Below are 22,627 nucleotides of genomic sequence, written 5' to 3'. Positions count from 1 at the left end.
GTTTATGTTTATGATGCTATTGTTTTTTGTAATTATATGTTTTCATTATCAATGGTTGATAAATATAAATATGTATAAATGAGCATTGCACATCAGGCTACTGCGTAGGAAGAGGGAAACAATAGGTCATCTGATTACGTCAACCAAACGTCAGTGTCTGAAGAAAAAAAAAGCAACTTGGGAATATCCACAAAACTTGGGAATGTCCAGCTATAAACAAATAAAGAAGGAGAAATGCAAGAGACACAAATAAACAGATAGATACAAATATTTGTTTTATTGGAGGTCTGTCTAGACAAGTCTGAATCCTTCAGTTTTATAATGCATGACTGCTGAAAAGCAAGCTGTATTCACCAGTGGACCAGGAACAGTCAGTTCAGAACTGCAAACAGGGTGCAAAATCAACTTTTTTGTCCACCAGCCAAATAACTAGTAAATGATCACACTCAATAGATTTCAATTGTTTTTTTTTTTGGCTGGTGAGTGAAGTAAATGTACCACCCATTTGCATATTTAACCAGCATTTGGCTGGCGGCTGGTGTTAATTTGGCACACTGGCTGCAAATAGTTAAAATCAGTGAATACCTTGGTCCTGATACTTGTGAGATACACTGACGGAAACTTTGATACGATACAAAAAAAGAAACACTAAGAAATTGTTTGACAACAGACAAATTTTATTGTGATGGATATAAAATTAACAAGCAGGGAATGCCAGAAACACTTCATTAGAGTTTATGGAACCTTTGGCTCTGTAGGCCTACCATCCACAAAAAGCCACAGATTCAGCGGTGTCGCATTATGCATGTATTTAAGAAAGCAATGGTCAAAAACTGTGGAATAAATAAACACCCAAAGGAACGTGATTAATAGGAAAACAGGCAAAAAATCTAGGAGAAAAAAACCCATACACACCCAACATTGTTTTTGAAGGGTTATCCTTCAACATTTGGTCGTAATCATCAAAAATGGAGGTATAACTGACTGAAATTAGACTGCAGATGAAAACTGATCTATTTATGGATAAGTGGTCCCCTGTTCAAATGTATATTTCATGATATTTATGTTAAATATACATATGTCTTGTCTGTATTGTGATGGTTATACTGGCTATATTTATCTCCTCTTTTTACTCTATGGACAAAACAAAGGCTTTTGGGGAGTGCTAGGCATATGGCTGTATCCATGTATGTTGTACTGTCCATGGTGCCACATTTGTATGATGTGATTTGCACTGTTTGATCTCAATAAAAACAAGTTAAAAAAAAAAAAATAACTGACTGATTATTCATAATCACATCACTGAAACATTCTGTGTATCATTCTGTCAAAAAAAACCTGAAGAAATTTGTCAATGACCGGGGATATATAAACCCTGCAGCATTGAACTGCAATACAAAACAAAGCCATGTATATGTATAAACCAACTTCGTGAAATTTTATTATTTTTGTTTGTTCCTGTTGACAGAGAGGTGTATATACTTTTAAATGTGGTTCAGAACGCTTACAAATCAAAATAACAAATCGCCCATTTTACAATCAAGAAAAATTCCTTCTATCCTAACTCAAAAAGAAAGACGAAAACCTTCGAGTTTACGCAGTAGTTACTTCAACTTCACCTCTGTCCAATAAGCGTTGATTCAATTCTCTGGTACATTTTGAGGCTGCAGTTTGTTGTATATTATTTCACTACATAATGTTGTGAGGTGTTACTATATTTGCTAATGAGGTGGATACAATTTTAGGAACACCTTTCAGTATAATATAAAAACTAACTCCAGCCTCAATTCGCACAACTAAAGTAAGAGCCTAAACAGAAAGTGATTGCTGTGTTGCATTACATTGTGCAGGTGTTTCAATTTTTGTGGTCACTTTGTGTATGAGTAGAGTCTGTAAGGTACCTTGCCATCGAGTGGACCTCAAATAATACAGCATCCACATTCTACCAGTGGACATGAAACATTGTACCTTAATTAAAACAAATGGAAATCAAATATTCTTGGGTAGAAAATATTAATTTAACTGCACAATCTGACACTATAAAAGTAGAGCATAATGTAGGACCATATCACAATAGCTATTTTTAAATGGGGAAAGTATTTTTAAATAGCTCCTATCTGAATCTATAGTAAATTATGTTTAATTCTCAAATAATCAGTTTTCAACATCAACTACCAAAGACACAAACGATGGCAGCAAAAGACAACAGTGTCTGGCAACGTGACAGATACGCAGAAACCTACACAGTTTGGAAATACAGTTCCTATATGCAACTTCTGACGTTTTATTATTTGTCACATAGTTCTCAAACATAGCAGAGAAAGGAGAGTGACAGTGAAGAGGTGACATTTCCACCCCCTTGGAAGGCACTGCCCAGATTAACTTCTTCTGTGTTTAAGCTCTAAACAGTGGCTTGGTCAGGCCATCACCACAGGCTTGGTTTAATTTCTAGCAGCGATCACAACGGATAATGCTACACCGCCAATGGCTACTGCAGTGGCACCGAATAGCCACTTCCAGCTGAGACCCTGGGAGGGGGGAAGATAGAGTGGATGTTAAGTAGGTTGAATATCATAAGACAGTGAAAAGCTCGAAGCAAGATATTCATCTGACTTCAAATACTGATAGATAACTCCTGCTCCTTGTTTATGATCCCTAGACAATTACATACATATCACTCCAAAGGAACTAATGAAAGTGCGTTGTGTGATGACGGACAAAGATTCAAGTTGTATTCTAACCCATGTTTAACACTTAAAAACATTTGTTTTCTTAGCAAATGAATGTCTCACCCATGAAGACTTGGCCCGGCGTTTCTGTGTACTGCTGCTGCTACTGCTAGCAGGGTTACCCAGCATCTTCTTATACATGGCCTGCTCTGCTCCTCTTTGCTCCGAGTTCTTCTTCACCAGCTTGGAGAGCTCTGCGTGGATAGTCTGTACAGAAGGGACAAGACGAAATAGGTGTTGCAGACTCCAGCTCAACACTGAAAACCCCTCTCTACTCCTTCAACCCAGCCATCCCAACATGAGGGAAACAAAGTCCTGCTACTGTATAACACCACTAAAGACTGATATCCTTGTTAATGTGTGAGGATAACAATACCCTTCCAGCAAGTGGTCACCAAGTGGTCTGGAAAGCATGCCAAATGAAATCACGAGGCATTTAAAAAGGAATATTACCAAACGTTTTTCTACAATTAAGATGGAGGGATAAAGCATTGACTTCTTGCTCAATGTTTTATTTAATACTGGAACCACTTTTTTTGCCGTTATTTGTTGTCTTACAAGATATTACAAGCTTAAATCACAAAATTAGCCTGCCATTTAGCCCACATGTCCACACAATTCCAGGCTATGGGTTGAGTTATTGTTCCAACACTGTCTCAGATCTGAGTCACTCTACCACTCTTAAAGCTGGCGAGTGACTAAGCAAACCACTGCTCTCTCAGAAAACAAAAATGTTTATGCTTTATAAATGCACTTCAGAAAGACTGATGGGAGATCCATTACACAGAGTTCACAGCAATGTTCACTTAATAGTAATTTTATATATTAGCACAGACTACATTTAAAGACATTTGTGGGAAGGGGAGAGTCAGTGTAGATTCCTACCCTGTAGATTCTTCTGTTCCTATCTAATGCTAAGAGAAAGCAGACCCGCTTACAGCACAGTGTTTGTGCAGGGCACCCTTAACGAGTTGGCACCACTATTGTGTAATCAGCTACCCACTGACTTGTCCCCAGCGCAGGGATAAAGTAGGCTAAACAAACATGTAAAATCCTGTCCTAATAGTATCTGTGTGAGTCCAAATACTGTGCTGGTGGTTTGAGGCTGTCTGAACTGGAACTGTCAAGTCTGTGTGTCACGTCAAAAAGTAAACAAACCACAGACAAATAAATCTTCCCTCATCCATTTTGGGTTGACGATAGAGGGCATGAATAGCTGACACTGGTGTAAAATATGTAGACAGCATGTCTGTCAGAGCCTGGAGAAGAGAGCAACGCGCGTCATCCTGTCACTCCATGATGCCTGCGCCTGTTTAAGACCGCCTCATTGATTATAATGGGAGCATTCTGGTATTGTCACTGAAGCACACCCACTGTTCTTGCTGTTAGAACATGAGGTTATTTGGGGAGTCTTTTAATTGTTATAGCACTGAGAGGCGAGTCCGTTTTATTATTAAAACAGCTAACCTCGCAACAGTTTAAAAAGTTTGACAGCAAAAGGGCCTGCTAGTGAATACATGCCACAACATGCGTCTTTGTAATTCATATAAGAAAAGATCCCAGCAGTCCATCTAAGATGTAATATTGCAAAATGAAACAGTACATTATATTTACACTGTGTGTGTTAGATGAAAAGCCTAATTGGTGGCCAGGCCATGTCCAGTTTGACAGATTGGTGTAGGACTCAAGTGGGGGATTCTGGGCATGCGTACTGTGCTGCTGCAGATCACAGCTGATCCAAGAAGCCCACGCACTGAGCTGTGTTCTGTTATATGGCCTTGTGTAGCCAAGGAATCACATATACCTGACTGTATAAGCAGGAAAACAGGAATAGTGGCTAAGTATTAGATATGGCTGGGGTGCAGGGCAAACCTATTTACAGCAACATCATAAAAACAGATCCCCTGAAATGATGAATCAGCAGTCCACCTGACCTTCGTACAAACCTGGTACAAACTAAGTGATTTGATATTTTACCCTATGGCACCATCTACTGGCCATAAGAAAGAAGTGCCATTTAAACAGACACAAAGCTGTGTTCTACCAGAAATTAATGTGAAGAGGCCAAAAGTACCTTGTTGCTTGGCTCCAACTTCAGTGCCTTCCTCAAAGTTTGAATGGCTTCTGTGTATTCACCTTGCAAGGCTAGTACCTTGAGTGAAAAAACATACGTTTAATAGCACAATCTATCACAGACTAACAGAGAAATTGAAAGAACACGAGCCACGTATACCTTGCCCATGCGGAAAAGTGCTTTTATGTTGTCTGGCTGGTGAGCCAGTGCTGAAACGCAGGATTTAAGTGCGGCATCGTAGTGGTCCAGTTTAAGCTGAGAAGCAGCCATGTTGTTTAAACACTTCACTTTTACATCCATCAGCTCATCCTCCTCCTCAGGACTAATGTCAACTGCAGAAAAATAAAACAACAAAGTTTACAACCAATAAAAAAGGTAACAAGAACAGAATCTTAAAATAAAATAATTATAACATCCATCAGTGCATCATTAAAATAATCACCATCACAAGGCAGGCCACAAGTGAGATTTTTTCAACCATGCAAGACATGTCGGGGAGAAGGCCCCTCTTGCTTTGGTAGTTCATCTTAAACTGTGCCATGCTACCCTACCCGTTAGGTACCCCGTAAACCCAATGCTACTGAATGAAAACCACCACTGTTCGTTTTGACTCTCTGACCTGCAACTCACCTTTAGAACTAGACTCTGCTATCTGCAGAGCTATGCTGTATGAGTTAACAGCGAAAGCGTAGTCCCCACGCTGATAATGAACGTTGCCTCGCTCTCTCTTATGGCTGGCCAGGGCAATCTTTTCTGCAGGGGGCAGCAGTTCCACGTCTGGGGCATCCGTAGCTTCCAGCAGTTCCACTTCTAGTGACAGCCCAGCATTGGGGGGAACCTCAGGTTCAAGACTGGAAATATGAAGAAAAAAAAATACACAGTCCAGTAAAGGAGTTCAGGAAATAACTAGATTACACAAGTAATACCCCAATGAAAGTGTGCATGACAGAAGGGTTTAGAACATCCAAGAAGCCAAGAACAAGTAAAGCTATGCAGTTTTGTTCCAATTAAAGACTGAGTTTATATCTGTTTATGAATTAACTGTAAAAAAAATTTAAAAGTTTAAAATTGCAGCTGTTCTATGATTGTAATATTTTTGTTTACATGAAAACTGCACCTTTAGCAGTTACATTAAAACATTGTCCTTACCTCCCCCGGGCACCATATGCATATTTTGCACCAGTCTGGATGAGGGCCTTCTCTCCCATTTCCATGAGCTGGACTGTGAGATCCAGAGCCTGAAAGCAAACAATCTCATTGCAGTAAGATACCAATATGTACGACGTAACACTAACTACTGCTGTTAGTAGCACAAACCAAGTCATGCATAACTTAAAATAATCTCTACACAGTCTTTCCCATTTGAGAAGTGTCTCAAATCGTTACCTGGAAGACATCCCCATCTCCAAGAGTGAAAGAGAGGTTGGGCTGCTCTTCTACAAGCGTCCCGTCCTTCGTGTATGTTTTAAGATTAATCTTTACATTCTGTCCTTTCTGTGGCCGACTGTCCCGCCCTTGCCCTGCTTCCAGAACTTTTTTCTTCAGTTGGTCATTACCTGGAGACAAAGAGAGAAATTCAGTCAATGACTGTGGAGCAACCACAAATCAGAAAGCTTGCTCAAGGGTATCACAACACCTTGGAGTGTGTGTGGATTTGATCAGAGCACCTTCCTAATAATAATAATAAATAAATAAATAAATAATATTAACTTATAAAGCTACTGCTACACCCTCTACAGGAATGCATTGTGCTCCAGTCTGACAAGTCACCAGGGTGCTTTTGTTACATACCTAATACATCCAGCCATTCTTCCACTGGACCTACAAGGTCTGGATCTGTGTCTGCAATTTTCTTTTCAGACTCATCTGTGTTTTTCCCCTTCCCACCTCCGGCATCTTCCAGAGGAGGGGGTTCGTCGTCAATGTCTTCTTCATCTAAAACCTCAAAGTCCTCCCCACTGTCCAGCAATGAGGTCCGTCCATTCTTCTTTCCTGATGGTGCACTGTAACGGCTATCAGGGGCGTCCATAGTCTTCTGTTTTTCAGTCATTAGTACTCTGGGAAAGAAGGTGTACAACTTTAATAATGCAACCCTATAACCTTCTTTAACCGTTTATCCCAAAGAAGGAGTCAAAATTAAAATCTAAATCACTGTCATATATCACATCAGTGACCTTATAACCTCTACAATAAACACGGCTCCCATCCAAAACCACCCAGGACCGAGCTACGACAGGATATTAAAACATTAGCCAAGATAGCCACAACTTTCCAGAAGGAGGGAGGTCTGAGGCTCTGCAGTTTGCACCCTTCTGGAAGTTTCGGCACAAGTTGTCCTGCTATGGAAAGCGGATTGTTTGACGCACGTGTTTACACATCCATTTCTAACGCCTTAAGACGTTTGGATCATGCTATTGGTTAGCGTAAACATGTCCACATTCCCGCATCCACTTTCAAGCGGCTGGCAGGCTACTGCTAACAGACGTTAGCCTTTAGCAGACTAGCATGTTAGCAGTTAGCTGTAATCTCGTTGGGTATCTAGGCCAGCTAGCTAATGTTTGAGAACATAAAATGGCTGATTTTACCTTGTCTTTCAACGAACCGCTGCTTATATCAACTCCCGAGAGAGTGAGTCAGTCAGAGTGTCATATGTGATAAACCCATTTATCAAAATAAACGGAACCTTACCATCTAACAGTACCTATGCAGATGCTTGTTTTGGTCCTGGGCAATCTCCTCTCCACTGTACAGTGTTGAAGTTAGTTTTCTGTTGGGGAACGGCAGCCCGGTTCGACCAGAATGTGTTGCTGATTGTACAACATCAAACTGACTTCGTCGCGGTCTCCAGCTCATCCCAACAAGCTGCTTCCGGTTAACCTTGAGCTCCTGTGCGTCTATTGGACCTTTTCCTGCATATTAATGTTTGACCTCATAGGCATCCCCGAGGACAGCACTTTTAATATCGAAAAGTTAGTCCACCTGTATTCTGTCATCTTCTTGCTAAAGAAGGTAAGTAGCCTGCATAAACTGTTATTTGCATGATTATGACTTTATCTGCTGAAGATTCATTGGGGTAAATGCTTCAGAAATAGTACCAATATATAACTGTATCTTGCCTAAGGTAATTTAGAAGCACCTATAGGTAGAAACAGCCAAATGAAAAGCATTCACCTGATATTATCTCCCAAAAAGTGCATTATTGCCAATTATTTAGTTCCTGAATGTACACAGCAGGATTTATAGTTAATGCTAGGAGCTGTGATAAGACTAGATCGTGAAGTGTGGTTTTAACCCACACCAAAACCGGTAAAACCAGTTGCAAACATTAAAAATGTATATTTTTGAAATGTTTCATAGCCTATATGGACTTTGAATGTTTGTGCACAGGAAGGGTGAAAAACCAATGCTTATGATAGAGCAGTATTAACTTAAAACAGGGCACTAATCCTTTTTAACCATTTAGGTGCAGGAAGGCTTTAAAGTTATCCCTTACCCTCCACGTCTTTACCAGAACCTGTCATTTAAATATCATGCAGGTATATGACATACCAAGTTATCAATTTTGAAAATAATGCGTCCATTGGAAAGTAGTTATGTCAGAAATTGACTTGATTTAGAAAAAAGGCATACACACACACACACACACACACACTATATGTGTGTGTGTATATATATATGTATATATATATGTGTGTGTGTATAAGTTATCTTTGTGTACTGCATAAGATTGGGGTTGAAAGTTAAACGAGAGCTCACAGGAAGAGATTCAAACAACAAGGAAAAATCAAATGACATTTATTATTGATGCATTGTTTCTTTTTAGATAAGCAAATTATCTGTTTTTCTTTCAGTCTAAAGAAACTTTACAATATAAAGAAACATACAAAGAACATCTTTATTACCTACACAAGACACCTAAGTCCCTAAGACAAGTTTCTTAACTACCCTACCATGTAAATACAAAGCAAACCCAAGAGACAGACTGCTTCATATTGAATACTGCCGTGTCATCAGAAAGGACCATGAACGGTACAGGAGAATCATTCATATCCCCTCCCTTTAATCCCCATCCCTCTCCACATACCCACCCCACCTGACCAGCAAATCTTCCTAATGGTACAGTATTATACATCACAATAGAAGTACAGCGATGGCCAACAATCGATATACACAGAGGACTGAGAGAGGATCAGTGAGAGAGCTTCAGTCTATACAACGCTATAACAGGAGCGCATAGCAAAGGACACAGTTAATGTTTGATCTATTCTTAATTTAAAATGAGGTTTTCTTAAGTATTTTTACCTTTTTAAAAGTTTTCATGAATTGATAAAAATCCTTCATATTAAAAACTGCAATAAGAGGTCACGTGAGAAGATGCCCTTTGAAAAAAGTATTCAAATGATTATTCAAAGCCAATAGTAACATTTAACTGAAACATAAGGAGACAAGGGCAGAGCGAGGACGCCACAGCTTGTTTGCTTCTCTCTGTCCTGTCCTCTCTCTGTCCTATCCTCCCAACCATACAAGCATACAGTCTGCATTTATTGTGTTACTGTATTCTATACATTTTAATGGAAATTTAGCCACATGAGCCAAATAGTCAGCGCATCCATTCTCTATGAAAAACATGGACAGTTTTATTTATAATTTACTTTCAGCTGTATTCATTGGTAGTGACTGACATATCAAAACATGTCAATGATATCAAAATGCATTATACAGTATTTACAAAAAAGGAAATTAAAGAGGGGTAGGGGTGGAGGTGGGAGTGGGGGTGAGGGATGGGATTTGGAGGAAAGAAGGGAGGTGTGTGTCAGTACACTGAAGGAACACTGGGAAGAGTGTTTCCCAGGCCACCGATAGCCAATTGCTGGAGATGTCCCTGTTCTCTGGGTACAATCTGTTCACATTGATATCAGAAAATTGTTAAGTACATCACCGTCACCCATAGAGGCTACAATGGTTGTTTAGTTATTGTTGGTCTGAACACAGCCAGGACGTAAGTGCTGCAGTGTGATGCCATAAGAAATCACTTATCCCTTTGAAACAGTGACAGAGAGCTGATCAGGCCAAGAGTACATAACATACAGAAAGAAACAAAGTAAATAGCGAGATATGTATCTATGCTTTTCTTTGTGTGCAGATTCTATGGGCTTTTTTTTCAGTTGATTATATTTAAAATAAAAACAATCTGCTGAAAACAATCCACAAAAAAAAAAAAAGGAAATAGATCCATTTAAAAAGTCTCCCATTATTGTTCCTCTTCTTTAGACCCATGTGGCTGTACAGTCTGTTAACCCCAAGGTGCATCACTCTGCTCCCATCACTCACGCTGCTACAGCTTCCCAAATCTCTGGATCCATTATCCTGTAAATACGGGACTTGCTGAGGGAACCTGTCGATGGGAGCTCCAAGGAGACGGTTATTTTAGCCCATCTTGTCTGGGTTAAGAAAGTGGATTGTGAAGGATCTGTGAGTTCAACCCAAACTCACAGCGAGAAAGCGGGCCTCACAAGTGAATCTGAGGTCCCACAGTATCTCCTAGTCCAAAAGGAGACATTGACGAGAGACCAGAATGAATCCTGGGATGAAAACAGTGCCACTTGGGAGTCCACAGTGAGGTTGAAATCAAACAAAGTGATGAAGGGGAAGGAACCACATTTCAGGATTCACAGACAGCTTGTAAATAACAGATAATAAAACAACCACAATACAAGCTAAATATGTTGTATTTACAGACAAGACCAAATTCATAGAAGAGATGTTCTCTCGCTCGGTCTATTACTGAATAAGAACTGGCACCTGTCCTGACAATCATCTCAGGATTTCATCTGAGCCGTTCCCGCGCAGTATAAACCTAGAAAACTGTGAGAAGGGATGCTTATTAAGACAAGATACGATCATTCAGACACTTTGTACCAGAAAGCCTCTGTTTTAACTGTATGGATAGTTTTAGACACTAACACCTCAGTTCAAACTACTTCATTCGGTAAAGACAATCAATTATTCCGATCACACTTACTTTGAAGGTTTATGTAAATGATGCTACAAACATTTAGAAGGCAATGACTCAAGCTACAAGTTCAGAGGAAGTTTAAAGGAGAGGTATGTGAAGTGAGACTGACAAACAAAAACAAACATCAAATAAGCTAAAATCATGTAAACAGAAAATCATTGTGCATTTTTCCAAGTGTGTGCTTATTCTGTCATTGTTGATGCTGCTGCTGAGATAAAATGTGCCCTTTACAGGAAATCATTAGTAGAATAATATCAATTATGAAAATTATAACAATAATATCACCATCAACAACAAAAAAATACAAACATTTAATGAAACCATTCTTGCCTAAAATAACATTATCAGTTCATCTTTTTTTGTCTTTTCTTTTTTTAAATCATTCTCCCACAGTAGCAGAGTTTCTGAATGAGAGTTTTCAGCCCCTGTCAGTCAACAACTGCATGCCCACATAAGTTATGATCAGCATGATATAATGGAGTGGTGGTTGATGCAGAGGGGCATCTTGATTGGACTTGAATGCCACCCATGAGGGCAGGTTTTGGGTTTGGGGGAGACAGGCTTGGAGCAGTTTCTGGCTCTTACTGTCCTAGGGCCCATGTTCAGGCCCGGCAGGCGAGGAGAAGTGAAGAAGAGACTCTTCCTGTTGCTTGGAGGCCTTTTCATGTTCTTACACCCATTTTACAGGCGTTGAGGGGAGTCCTGCTTTCCAGGGGCATCCCCAGGGGCTGTGTGGCACAGCACACCGTCCACGAGGAGGAGGAGGTAGGAAGGGAGGAGGGTAATGCAAGACGCACCAGGGTGGATGGGACAGGGAGTTGGGATAAGGGAAGATGAAAAAGAAATAAAATAAAATAAAAGATAAAATAAAATAAAAAAATCACACACTCATCGTCATGTTGGGTGAATACTGTAAAGAGAGAAAAGGGGGGGGGGGGGAGATAAGCCAAAACTATATTAAACTTCTTACACTACCCAGTTCAAGATGAAAGCAAAACAACTAACTAAACTAAATGCCATGTACACCGGCCTTTTGCAGCATACATTACACATGACAGTTAACTCTTGGTAATTGACTTTCTATGTCAGTAAACCAGCAGCAAGCAAAGCAGAGTCCAGCCCAAGGAGAAAATGTTAAGGGATTTCAGATCACAGTGAAGATACTGTACATTAACCACTATATGACAATCTCTCCATGCTTTAGAGAAAGCATATTATGTGGTGCTTTTCCATGCACGCATTTGTGCATGCTATGTTTGTGTGTGTGGGGTAAAGCTGGGGAAACTGGGCACAATATTTGGGACAATATAAAGGACCAGTTATCAGCTCAATTTAGCCCGAGCACTGGTTTCAAGGTCATGGAGATTTTTTGGTAGTGTATGCTAAACGAAGCAGGAGCTGGTCTCGTCTGTATGTCTTAATTTAGTTGTTTGATTAGTCTAATGCAAGCTAGATAGTTTCTCAAAAATAAAGGCTGGCTTACTGTAAAACTTCAATTAATTGCCCAGGCTTTTATTTGCTTCAATCACCAACCTCAACCTGCCTACATTTGGGACAGACATCTATATGGGACAGGCCTTTCATGCCTTTCGCACAAAACTCTCGCTCAGCAAAGATGGGAAATCGGCTACGATCAAATTGTTTATTTTAACCAGTTTCAATATCACTGGTATAACAATTTGGCTTTTTATATATCTCTTGTTTACCATGCCAGTAAATCTGAACTGTTTCTGTAAAACAAACTAAACGGTTGAATTGTGGAGAATCTAACCGATCTAACGATGTGTAGCATGTCCATATTGACAAATTGTTTAAACATTGATATTGGTATTGATTTTATATAGTCTTCTAGTTTGTTCCCAGCTTAATAGGTATGTTGGCTCCTTTGTTACTTACACTTTCACTTTGGAATGGGTTTAAAAAGTTGCCTGCCATCTCGCCGTCATCCCGCGGAGTGCCGGGAGGATTGTTCATGCCTGCCATGTTGTTGGGAGAATTCTTCAACACAGATGAAAAGAACCAATAAGAATACATAACTCCTCACTGACAAACAAAGAGACACACAGATAGATAGACAGACAGTCTGTCAGTCTTACCTTTGGCAACCCATCCATGTCACCAGAGCCTGTGATCAGAAATGGAAAAAGGAGAAACCGTTATAATCATGAGGTGACTGCTAACTGATCCATAGCGTCCTGCCGCTAATTCAACATCAGTTCAGGATTTCCAGTGCAAGTAGAAACAGCCTGCCCTCTCACATGTAATGACCTTTAATGAAGCTATTTGTTTCAGATACAGATGAGCACCAACTCAGTGATCATGTCTAACTCATCTACAGGATCAATTGACCTACTCACTGCCCCACTAATCCGTTTTTAGCTTTGTTTAATACCAGGCGGAGGGTAAACACTTCCTCTACAAGCCATGAGAGGGCAGAGTCCTACTTCTGAATGCCTTGGTTCATAGAAAGTAACAGGTTTCACTCAATACAATCAGGAGCTGAGCAATCACTCTTTGGCTACTCACCTAGTGATCCGTTCATATGATGCTGCTCCATAGCACCCATTCCACCCATGGGTCCATCGGGACCCGGTCCCATTGGGAACTAAAGAAAAATAGCAGTAAAATGTCATTCATCTTGCTCTCTACATGCTTGGGTTAGCCTGGCAGAGTATGCAGAAAAATAAGAAATAAATCTTGGGTGAAATGATGAAACAATAAAGCTATTTATTGTGATTCAAAATTGAACCAACTGACATTACTTACATTAGGTCTATTTCCACCAGGGCCAATGGGGTTCATCATTGTGTAGATGTTTTCACTTGAGTTTGTTGAATCTATGAATAAAGAGCAGATGGATGTTTAAATTCAGAATACTGTAAAACACTTCCTCCTAGACTCACAAATACTTGTGGGTAAGCCCTAATACTGTTACCTCTGCCTATTTTCATAACCAATATCCAGTTGATCTTGAAAATGTCCAAAGATAACGGGGATTTGGAGTATGGAATGGGGTAATGAATGGAAAATAACAAGCTAGGCTGCACAGAAATGTCTGGATTTGCACCGTCTTTCACTGTATTTGACATCGCTTCACTTTAATTTTGCCATTTGTACAATACATTTACTTACAGCCCAGACATTTTCTTATTCCTGCAGTACAGGACAAAAGACTACCTGTATGTTAACTTTAAGTGCCAATACATAATGTCAGTAAATCTGTCTGTCAATCAATTCACAAGCCGCTCTCCGCAATGTGCAATAAAAGAAACCCATTATCTCTTATTCCTACAATCAAGAGATTTGACCATGTTTTTATATGGACACCTTGGCAACTTAGCAACAACCGGTACATGCTGTCCTCATGTGTCTGTCTGTCCTGAAAAGATTCAGAAGGATGAGGTGACCTTGATCTGACATTGCAGGCAGAAAGTTGTGAGTTTTAGACTAAGAAGAGCAGGAAAAAAACAACAATAATAATTAAAAGACAGGGGAGGAGATGGATACATCATATGTGCAAAGTGGTGGAGAGATCTTGCCTGTTAGTGTCCCTGAATCTAGCTTGTGTTGTCGTGACTGGAAGAGGGGGGGCAATACCGAGTGGGAGGTGTGCATTTTTTTTTGTGTGTGTGTGTGTGTGCGTGCGTGCGTGCGTGCGTGCATACAGTCTTGGCGACTGCAGTGGAAATATACTTTTCCTCCCGGTGTACGTGTGAGCAGGAGTGTTTTGTGCAAAAGGTTGCCCCGGCAACGTATCACAATAGAGGTACGTATATAAATAATAAATAGTGGCCACAAAAAGAAGCTCTCCACAGGCCAGCAGAAACAGAACATCTACAGGATACCAGCAGAGACACTAGATTGACGGACCAAAGCTGAGATGGATCATTTGATTGCAGCCTGACATGTCTAGGCTTCCCTTTTACACAACTGTCTCCACAATGAGAAAACACAACTAACAACACTAGAATATTTTCCTGAATGTGCCAAAAATGGAAAATGCTCACAACAAATGTGATACCCAACAAAAATCCCACCAATACCAAATTAGCCTCAATACAATATTTCAACATTTTCAATGTTTTACATGCAAAATTATGAAGTATTTACAATCCTATCACTCTCTCCCAATGAGAGATGTGTATCTGACAGAGAACAGATATGATGTTCGAAGACAGAGCCCTTGTTCAGTGAACACTGGATAAAAGCAGAAATCAGAAGGGAAACTAAAGTGTATAACTCACCTCCGGGGCTAGGCATGATAGGAGTTCCTGGTGGGCCGCCTCCCCCTGGAGGGCCCTGGGGGGGTGAAGAAGCGAGTGAAAAAGAGAAATGAGCACTGAGTGCATCTAGATGGCAGCGCGCCTTTTAGATATCACTGCATGACAGGTAATTTATGGCCCGTGGTCGAACACGAGTCCATGACGGGACACTTACCACATAGTTGCCTGGAGATGAAGATGAATAAGCTATCTGCGGAGAGAGAATAGACCCGGGGTGAAACAAAACATGAGACACAGTTATTGTAAACACAATCAGTCATGTAGGAGATAAAGATGTAAGAGAATGTGACTTACTGAGTTGGTGTTGGGGTTCGGCCATGGACCTCTTCCACCAGGACCCCTGGGGAAGCAAACAGAGAGGAAGATTAAAATATTTAATTAAAGATTTCTAGCACACAACCATGTTTCATGCATCACAGGAGATGGTTTCTAATTAGTGATTTCTTAAACTCATAAACACAGTCTACTAGTTGATATAAACAGATAATCCAGAGGTGAATTTACATGATAAACTGTACATTTTGAGGGTGGTTGCACAGCACTATGCAGCAATCTAGAAGACACACACTCACAAACATCCTAATGCAGTAATTCTTTCTTATAAGATAATCGGTCAATAAAGAGTTTTGTCAGTAAACCAGAATAGTTTTTGCATTGTGATATAGTCTAATTTCAAAGACATGACAGTGTCAGTCAATTTATTTTCTTGGGGTTTTATTAAAAGAAAGGTAAGATTTCCAAAACCTCTTGGTGAAAGCTGAAATTTCCTTTTCTCAACTACGTTATGCTGAGATCTGGGGACAAATTAGTCCAAAAGGGCTGAAACAACAGCAGTATTTGGAGGAGAGAGCAAAAGCAAGTGCTGCAGCTATTATCCAATCGATCCCTTGTACATTTTGATTTTGCAAACCAAGTTCCATGCTCACTGTAGTGGTGCGTACACCGTGCATTTAGTTATGCAGAGTCCCACATCTCAGCAACTGACTCAGTGAGAAAAATGTTCTCATAACCACTAGAAACAACGGTAAAAACAACAAAGATAAGACTTGGGTAGTAAAAGAAAATGAATATCCCTCTACATCAGGCTTTTCCTTGGCAGCAGAATTCACAAACATTTCATTTCAATTTACTAACATGTTCATGCCCGGCATCCCTGGCCCCATGGAGTTTGGAGGAGGCCTCATCCCTCCGCCGTAGTTCTGCACAAAGAGAGGAGGGCACAGTAAGCGTGGCGTCTCACACCTGCTCTGTCTAAAGGTTTGAATCTTAATGAAGGTCAGCGACGATCATGTCTCCCACTAACTAGTGTATAATTATGTGATGTATGGGGCTGTGTGTGTGCGTGGAAGTGCACAGCTGTGTGTGAGTGTGTTTGAGTATGTCAGTATGTTGTGTGCCTCTGTGTATGTGCCTCTATGTGTCCATGCTCCCCTCTGTGTGTTTACGTGTATGTTTTCATGGCTACCCAGCAGGCGGGTTTGGCTGGCACTTGTGTATTTGTGTGTGTGAGAGTGTGTGTGAATGGGACAGATATAGACAGAGAGAGAGAGAGAGAGAGAGTAGAGGGGCAGGCCAGAGAGCAGCTCCACTCAGAGGAAGAGTTTTGTTCAGCAGACGATTACACTTGTCGAGCAGATGCCACGCCAGCTGCTGGTACGCTCACTGCCAAAGTCACCGAGCCAGGGTGGCACAGAGAGGGGCCGAGGGGCATAGGGAGAGCGTGTGTGTGTGTGTCTTTGTGTGAGGTGATGTTGGAGCGGGAGGTGGTTGGGTGCAGGATGAAGCAGCTGTCTGGTAATGGTAATTCAAAAGGACACTGTTGTTTAAGCATCTTATGTATTACACTGAATCGCATCAACAAAAATTAAAGTGATAAAAAGGAAACCAACAGAGCCACAATTGGCACCATTTTTGGTCAAAATGTGTTGGTGGTGGCTGGCGCAGAGCAGCCTGAGTACTCCATCTCTGTTTGTCTCCCAAGGTAGGAGTCGGCAAGTAGGACTGGCGTTGGCAGTGGGTGAGCTCTGTTCGGAGCCAAGCTAATCATCAGAGCGTTTCTGACATTTAAAGGCAAAGTTACGAGGCTGGCAGAACCTAAATTTCTCATCAGCAGAGACGAAGGATGTTCTGCATGCAGTTTAAAGGCCTGGTTTGACATTATAGCTCTTTTATGGTAGCCCTTAACGAAGGGCAACCCAACATTGGGTTTGTTCATAAACTGACAGGCCAAGCACCTTCAAATCTGGCTGTGTGGCAGCTGCTGAGTGAGAGTGCAGTGGGCTGGTAGTGCTGAAGGACGCCATCCACTGTCATGACTTTATTAACACAGTCCTTTGTGTTTTATTCTATATGACTGCTTGAGCAATAAAACAGGTACCTACCTGTGGGCCCATGCCCCCCATGCCCCGAGGAGGATTCATTCTCATTGGACCTCCCATGTTTGGATGTCCTGTGGTGAAACACAGAGAGTGCAGCTTGTTAGAATGGCAGCACTATTTAGATCAATAATCATTCCATAAATGAGAAGAAAGCGTTCTCATTCAGAATCCAATATGAGATTGCGAGTGTGCGAGGAGGGGAAAGAGCAGCCCTCTCTGAAATAACACCACACCTTTGTCAATACCTTGAGGTCTGGTGGGGTCCAGGCTGTTTGGCAAGAGGGGCTGTGACCCGGGGATGCTCCCAGGAGGCTGATTTGGCATACGGAGGGAGGGCCTCGGGCCACCTGGGTACCTTGGAGACATGAATGGCTGCAGGAAGGACATGAGATGGACAATGAGTACTTTATTTCAGGATGATCACGAGCAGAATACTTGCTTTAATTCTTGACAGATGGGGCTTTAAAGTTTAAAAAATAAGTTTCCTCTTGACCTCGTTTTAATCAAGTGCAATTCCAAAACTCTAAGATAGGATTATGCACAAGTGCATTAATTGAATTTGCATGAAATCTAGCGGATAATTTATAAAGACAACCAAAATCAATGAATTCCATACCCAGAAAGGGTAACGTTATGATTTTCTCAAAAGACGGTGATTATGAAGAATTAATTAAAGGTAATCTGACAATATTTATTTATAGAAAGAAGTAAGGACATGAATAGAGATGAAATTATAAAAAAAAAAACAATGCATGAGATATAAAATATACAATCCACCCACAGCGTTCATGTCTCAGTGTATCGCTTTCTTTATCAGCTAAGCCACTGTTTTTTTTTTTTACTTCTCTCTTCTTTTAAGACACTGCTATTTGGGGGGTTTGAACTATCTAAGCGCAGATCTCTACAGAATAATAATAACACTAACATTATGGTAATAACATTCTTACAATCAGCCTAAAGTAAAGGTCTCATCCCTTTGTATATCTGTGAATATACTCCTCCAAAGCAGAAAGGTTTCCACATAAAATGGACAAGTCACAGGGTTTGATGACAGACAAACTCTTAATAAATAAGACTCCTACTTCTAGGTAGTGAAACTAGCACAAAAGGCTTAGTAAACTTGACTCTCTGTATCTAACCTGCACGGTGTTGCGCTGTTACCTTTGCAAGTCAGCAGGGGGAGCTATTGTGTTGACGAATAATATACTGTAGTAGCTTTGTTACATTTACCAAGAAAAAGGGGCCTGTCATTAAGTTTTATAAAGTAAGACCTCGGGTGGTAAAATCCATTAGGATAAAAGTAAAGGAGGACAGATAAGAGAGGAAGAGAACATGCAGGATAGAAACTTAAAGACTGGAAGAACAATATGGGAGGGAGGTGGAGCAGAACAGAACAGGAACATGACACAGTTGGATGGGAGGATGAAGTCACACAAGGAGAGGAAGTGTTCTACATGTTAATGTTTGCCTTTTTGTACAGCTGCACATTTTCTCACCGTGTCTGTATCACCAGACACCAGTGCTACAAAAATGCAGCCCTGATAGTGAGATTCATAACATAAACTGAAGACATCATCCACACAGATGTTTCAGCAGAGAGGGGACAAGAAATGGCTGGCCAAGACACACATACAGAGCCGGCGCACAACTAGTGAATAATGTAAAGCACCCCAGACAGATGGTTTTCAGAATCACCTATGAGAGTGCGCTGCTGCAACTACAAATACCCACATCCAGTGAGCCATATTTCAGTGTCAGATGATAAGAGTTAATTCTGAACTCAATCCAAGTATTTTAGTATCAAGGGGAAACATGCTGATCTGAATGCAGATTGGGTGAGAGTTGTGTGTTTTGGTCACGGAGCATGAACAGCAGAATAATGTTCATATCATCATCTTCACACAGAGATAAGCACAGACAACACAAATACAACAGGAGACTGGCTTTCAATGGTAATTATGTACTGTATGTTTTGTGTGTATGTGTGTGTGTGCTTGGGGCAAGTGGAGGACAAGTTATATAATTCCAGTTAGCCCTTGAGGCGAGGACTGACATACTACTGTTTTCTTTTTTCTCCTACTCCTTCACTTTCCTCCTCCTCTCCTCTCCCCTCCTCCTTTGACCATGTTGTGGTGGGTTTGTGCATGAAGAGCAGCACCATGTCAGGCTCTGCTGCAATATTAATGGTCTATTGATGGACTATGGGATGATGAGTGCTGGGCTGAGGAAGAGAGAAGGCCCTCCAGATGCACCTCCGCTCCTTACAGCTGGGCCAACACAGCTAAATTATTCATCCAACCCACCATCGTGGATGCTGCCTGTCCTGTTTGTTAGCACAACAGGGGACCTGTGTGCTGTTCGTACACTGTTGTGCGAGTGAGTGCATGAGTGAGTGAGCGAGAGAGTGAATGAGTGTGAGAAAGTGAGAGAAAGTAGGCTTAGAGAGGGAACTAAAACACAGCAGCTTAGGGGAGGGTGTAAATGTTTCCGTCTTACCTGTCCGTGAGGTCCCATCATGGGATTACTGGGGTTGTGTGGGGGAGGCTGCGTATGAGGGGAAGGCTGAGATCCTGGAGGACCCTGGTGAAGAAAATTTAAAAAGATATCAGTGAATTGCTACGATAATGTATTTGGTGATATTGAAAAAAATATGTTCAACAAAATCCCTTTTCATTGATTACAAGGACAATGTGATCTAACATTTCCGCTGTTTGTAATAATAATTTCCCTTTCTAGAAACAGTTTTCCGGTCACCAGTAGGAATAGAGTAGTAGTATAAGGGTAAACTGAACATTAAATTTTTTTAATATTGTGTATGTTGTAGTAGCATTTTTTCCACAGCTGATTATGACATGCACAAGAATAAAAATTATAAATTAATGATCATTCTCATGTGTTCAACATTTTAAACCAGCATTTGGAAACGTTTCTGACATTATTACTGAATCTAATGTCTGCCTGAAATGGCAGTCCTACTGAGAATCAACACCAAACTGTAATTTGTGGCTGCCTTTTCACCACTTGCAAATCTGTGCAATAAAATTGTAACAGTTTTCAGCAAGCCAAACACCATGGTAGCCCACAGCACAGACACTACAAGCACTCCGACAAGACAGTTAAGGTGCGACACCTTCCAGCATGACATGGTGGAAAGACAAAGCAAATGAGTGACTGCTTAGAGACATACAGGTAGAGCTTGTATTTTCCACAGTAGTTACTGAACCAAACCAGAGCTAAAATACCAGTAAATATTTGATTTATAAGCATCACGGCTAGAAACCCAACTCCTACGGGATGATAATGCTGCTCTTTGTGAGTCCAGTGTGTAAGGAGGTAACTGTTAGCTAAAATGTTGCCGACAACATGATAAGTTCATTTATAATGGCAAATCTCTGCTGCTGTTTGTTTCTTCCCACTAGTGGTCAAGATCACGTAGTGCAGATTTAATTGCCCTTACAGGCAGAGAGTAATTACAACATGGCCAATTTAAGTATGTATAATTACAGCACAACTATCATATCTATTCTGCTACATCAACAAGGACTGCATGAAATGAGATTTGTCACTGGCATTTGCAGAGGGCCACATTGATTTTTATGTACAGGAATTGCTAATTGCCAAGATGAGGTCAGATCACTTTACAAGGTGGACTTTAATCAACATTCAATTACAATCACAGTCTTATTTTTCTAAATTTTGCCATGACAATGTTTGATCCAGTTTGGCAGAGGCACTGCTGTCCATTACACAGTCAAGGGCCAAAGCAAGCTTCATTTTATTGCTCACTTTCAACTCTACAGAGATGTGCCAAATATTTGAACTCAATCAAACATCATTATGGCAAAACACAGAAAAATGAGTCCCAGGTCAAAAATAATATAAATTATTCTGTCTCTTAAATCCACTCTGTATTGATGACTCAGACACTGGTATGTGAACTGCAGTTTCAGTTTGCATTTCGACAGTGAATTTACCATTTCTCGAGTTAATCGCTCACAGCAAACACTGTTCTAAGTACATTAAAGTGAATACTGTATGAACTTTGACCTGGTTGCCCCTTCCTACAGCAAGCTCATCTGACTCCATCTGCAGCCGCTTCAGCAGAGAACTGTTACTACCTGTACATCAATACGGAGAAAGAGGACCACCCACTTCCCAACCAGGCTTATCTCCTAGTCTGCCAGAGCCTCTGTCAAGCACTCTGCTATCAGGTAACATTACAGGTGGGTGTGTGTACGTGTGTGTGAGTTGTGCAACTGAGCAGTGATGAGTGTGAATATGAGATCTTCCCCTTTTTCACAGGTGAAAGCAGGATCTTCTTTCAGGTGCTCAGTGTGCGTGCTGGTTTGAATATGTGTGTGCATGTATAGTATGTGTATGCAAGGAGGCTGCTGAGGGGTGGAGGAGGATGCTGCTTCAACAGGTGTGTATCTAACATCACAGTGAAAAGCTAAGGGATTAGGGGATTACCCATGTGCAATATAACCTGACACACATGCGCGCGCACGCACGCACGCAAGCGCATGCATGCACACGCACACACACACACACACACACACACACACACACACACAAACACTCTGACAGGCTCTGGTAGACATGTTTACATAATTTGGCATTTTTTCAAGTCCATAGATAAATTTAGTAAATTTACAATGACATAAAGCTAAAATACTTCACATTTCAGAAGCTGCAATCAGCAAATATTTCTCAAGCATTCTGGTTTAATAAAATTACTTAAAGCTGACTATAACATCTTTAAAATTGATGGATGACAATATTTTGTTAGGAGAAAGATTAGACATTCCTAGTGAAAACTGGTGCAGGCGATGTGTCCCCATGCGTCCCTCTAGCCCGACACCAACACTTGCACACATACTCCCTTTAAATCCCTCCTTTCCTCTCCCTCTCTTCCCCTTTCCCACACTGCCCAATGCGCCGCCCTCCCTGTGTGAGTGCTCTGTTGGCATGACTGGGATGGTGGAGTGCCGACAGCGCTGAGCACCAGAAACCTATGGGCACTGCCACAGTGGGAAAATAAACATATCTGACTGACAGCTTGAAACAAATGCTTTCCCACAAACACAGACACAGTGCCGCTGCGCTACCAGGTATGCTGTATAAGCTCAGAATTTGGCAGGAGAGGT

General features: G+C 41.0%; 2 protein-coding genes across 9 annotated transcripts in view; both read right to left on the bottom strand.

Annotated features, from left to right (window-relative positions):
* Positions 1–656: 656 nt before the first annotated feature.
* Positions 657–7,680, bottom strand: fkbp8 (FKBP prolyl isomerase 8). Of its 5 annotated transcripts, none has more exons than XM_038716152.1 (9): positions 7,505–7,680; positions 6,595–6,860; positions 6,190–6,359; positions 5,953–6,041; positions 5,434–5,654; positions 4,963–5,135; positions 4,804–4,881; positions 2,793–2,936; positions 657–2,528 (listed from the first exon to the last, which is right to left on the bottom strand). In XM_038716152.1, the coding sequence occupies exons 1-9, from the start codon at positions 7,654–7,656 to the stop codon at positions 2,442–2,444; spliced, it is 1,380 nt and encodes a 459-aa protein (XP_038572080.1). In that variant the 5' UTR covers positions 7,657–7,680; the 3' UTR covers positions 657–2,441. The 5 variants fall into 5 exon arrangements, with proteins under 5 accessions (XP_038572080.1, XP_038572083.1, XP_038572085.1 ...); XM_038716155.1 differs by having other exon boundaries at positions 7,492–7,639; XM_038716157.1 differs by having other exon boundaries at positions 6,595–6,855; positions 7,492–7,608.
* A 901-nt stretch (positions 7,681–8,581) lies between these two features.
* ssbp4 (single stranded DNA binding protein 4) overlaps positions 8,582–22,627 on the bottom strand; it is an 87,631-nt gene continuing 73,585 nt past the window's right edge. The window contains exons 6-17 of one of the 4 annotated variants that reach the window (XM_038716149.1): positions 19,977–20,060; positions 17,714–17,852; positions 17,484–17,551; positions 16,237–16,301; positions 15,397–15,442; positions 15,257–15,292; positions 15,064–15,118; positions 13,586–13,656; positions 13,346–13,424; positions 12,916–12,944; positions 12,716–12,817; positions 8,582–11,729 (exon numbers count right to left, since the gene is read on the bottom strand). In XM_038716149.1, coding sequence (XP_038572077.1) covers positions 11,700–11,729; positions 12,716–12,817; positions 12,916–12,944; positions 13,346–13,424; positions 13,586–13,656; positions 15,064–15,118; positions 15,257–15,292; positions 15,397–15,442; positions 16,237–16,301; positions 17,484–17,551; positions 17,714–17,852; positions 19,977–20,060 — 804 coding nt within the window. In that variant the 3' untranslated portion in view covers positions 8,582–11,699. The remainder of the gene's footprint in view (positions 11,730–12,715; positions 12,818–12,915; positions 12,945–13,345; positions 13,425–13,585; positions 13,657–15,063; positions 15,119–15,256; positions 15,293–15,396; positions 15,443–16,236; positions 16,302–17,483; positions 17,552–17,713; positions 17,853–19,976; positions 20,061–22,627) is intronic. The other 3 variants (XM_038716147.1, XM_038716150.1, XM_038716148.1) reach the window with 3 other exon arrangements.

Source organism: Micropterus salmoides, unplaced genomic scaffold (assembly GCF_014851395.1).
Source record: "Micropterus salmoides isolate LMB-PRFRI ecotype aquatic unplaced genomic scaffold, ASM1485139v1 Ms_hic_scaffold_13, whole genome shotgun sequence".
NCBI lineage: Eukaryota > Metazoa > Chordata > Actinopteri > Centrarchiformes > Centrarchidae > Micropterus > Micropterus salmoides.
Note: the sequence above shows the minus strand (reverse complement) of the source record. Positions and strands in the feature narration are given on the sequence as shown.

Excerpts from the sequence above, each read along its gene's own strand:
- fkbp8 (XM_038716152.1), bottom strand. The coding sequence starts at position 7,656 with ATGAGCTGGAGACCGCGACGAAGTCAGTTTGATGTTGTACAATCAGCA. Across the intron at positions 6,360-6,594 it reads AGAATGGCTGGATGTATTAG|GTAATGACCAACTGAAGAAA; the intron begins GTATGTAACAAA and ends CTTTGTCTCCAG. Across the intron at positions 2,937-4,803 it reads AGTTGGAGCCAAGCAACAAG|ACTATCCACGCAGAGCTCTC; the intron begins GTACTTTTGGCC and ends CCTTCTGTACAG.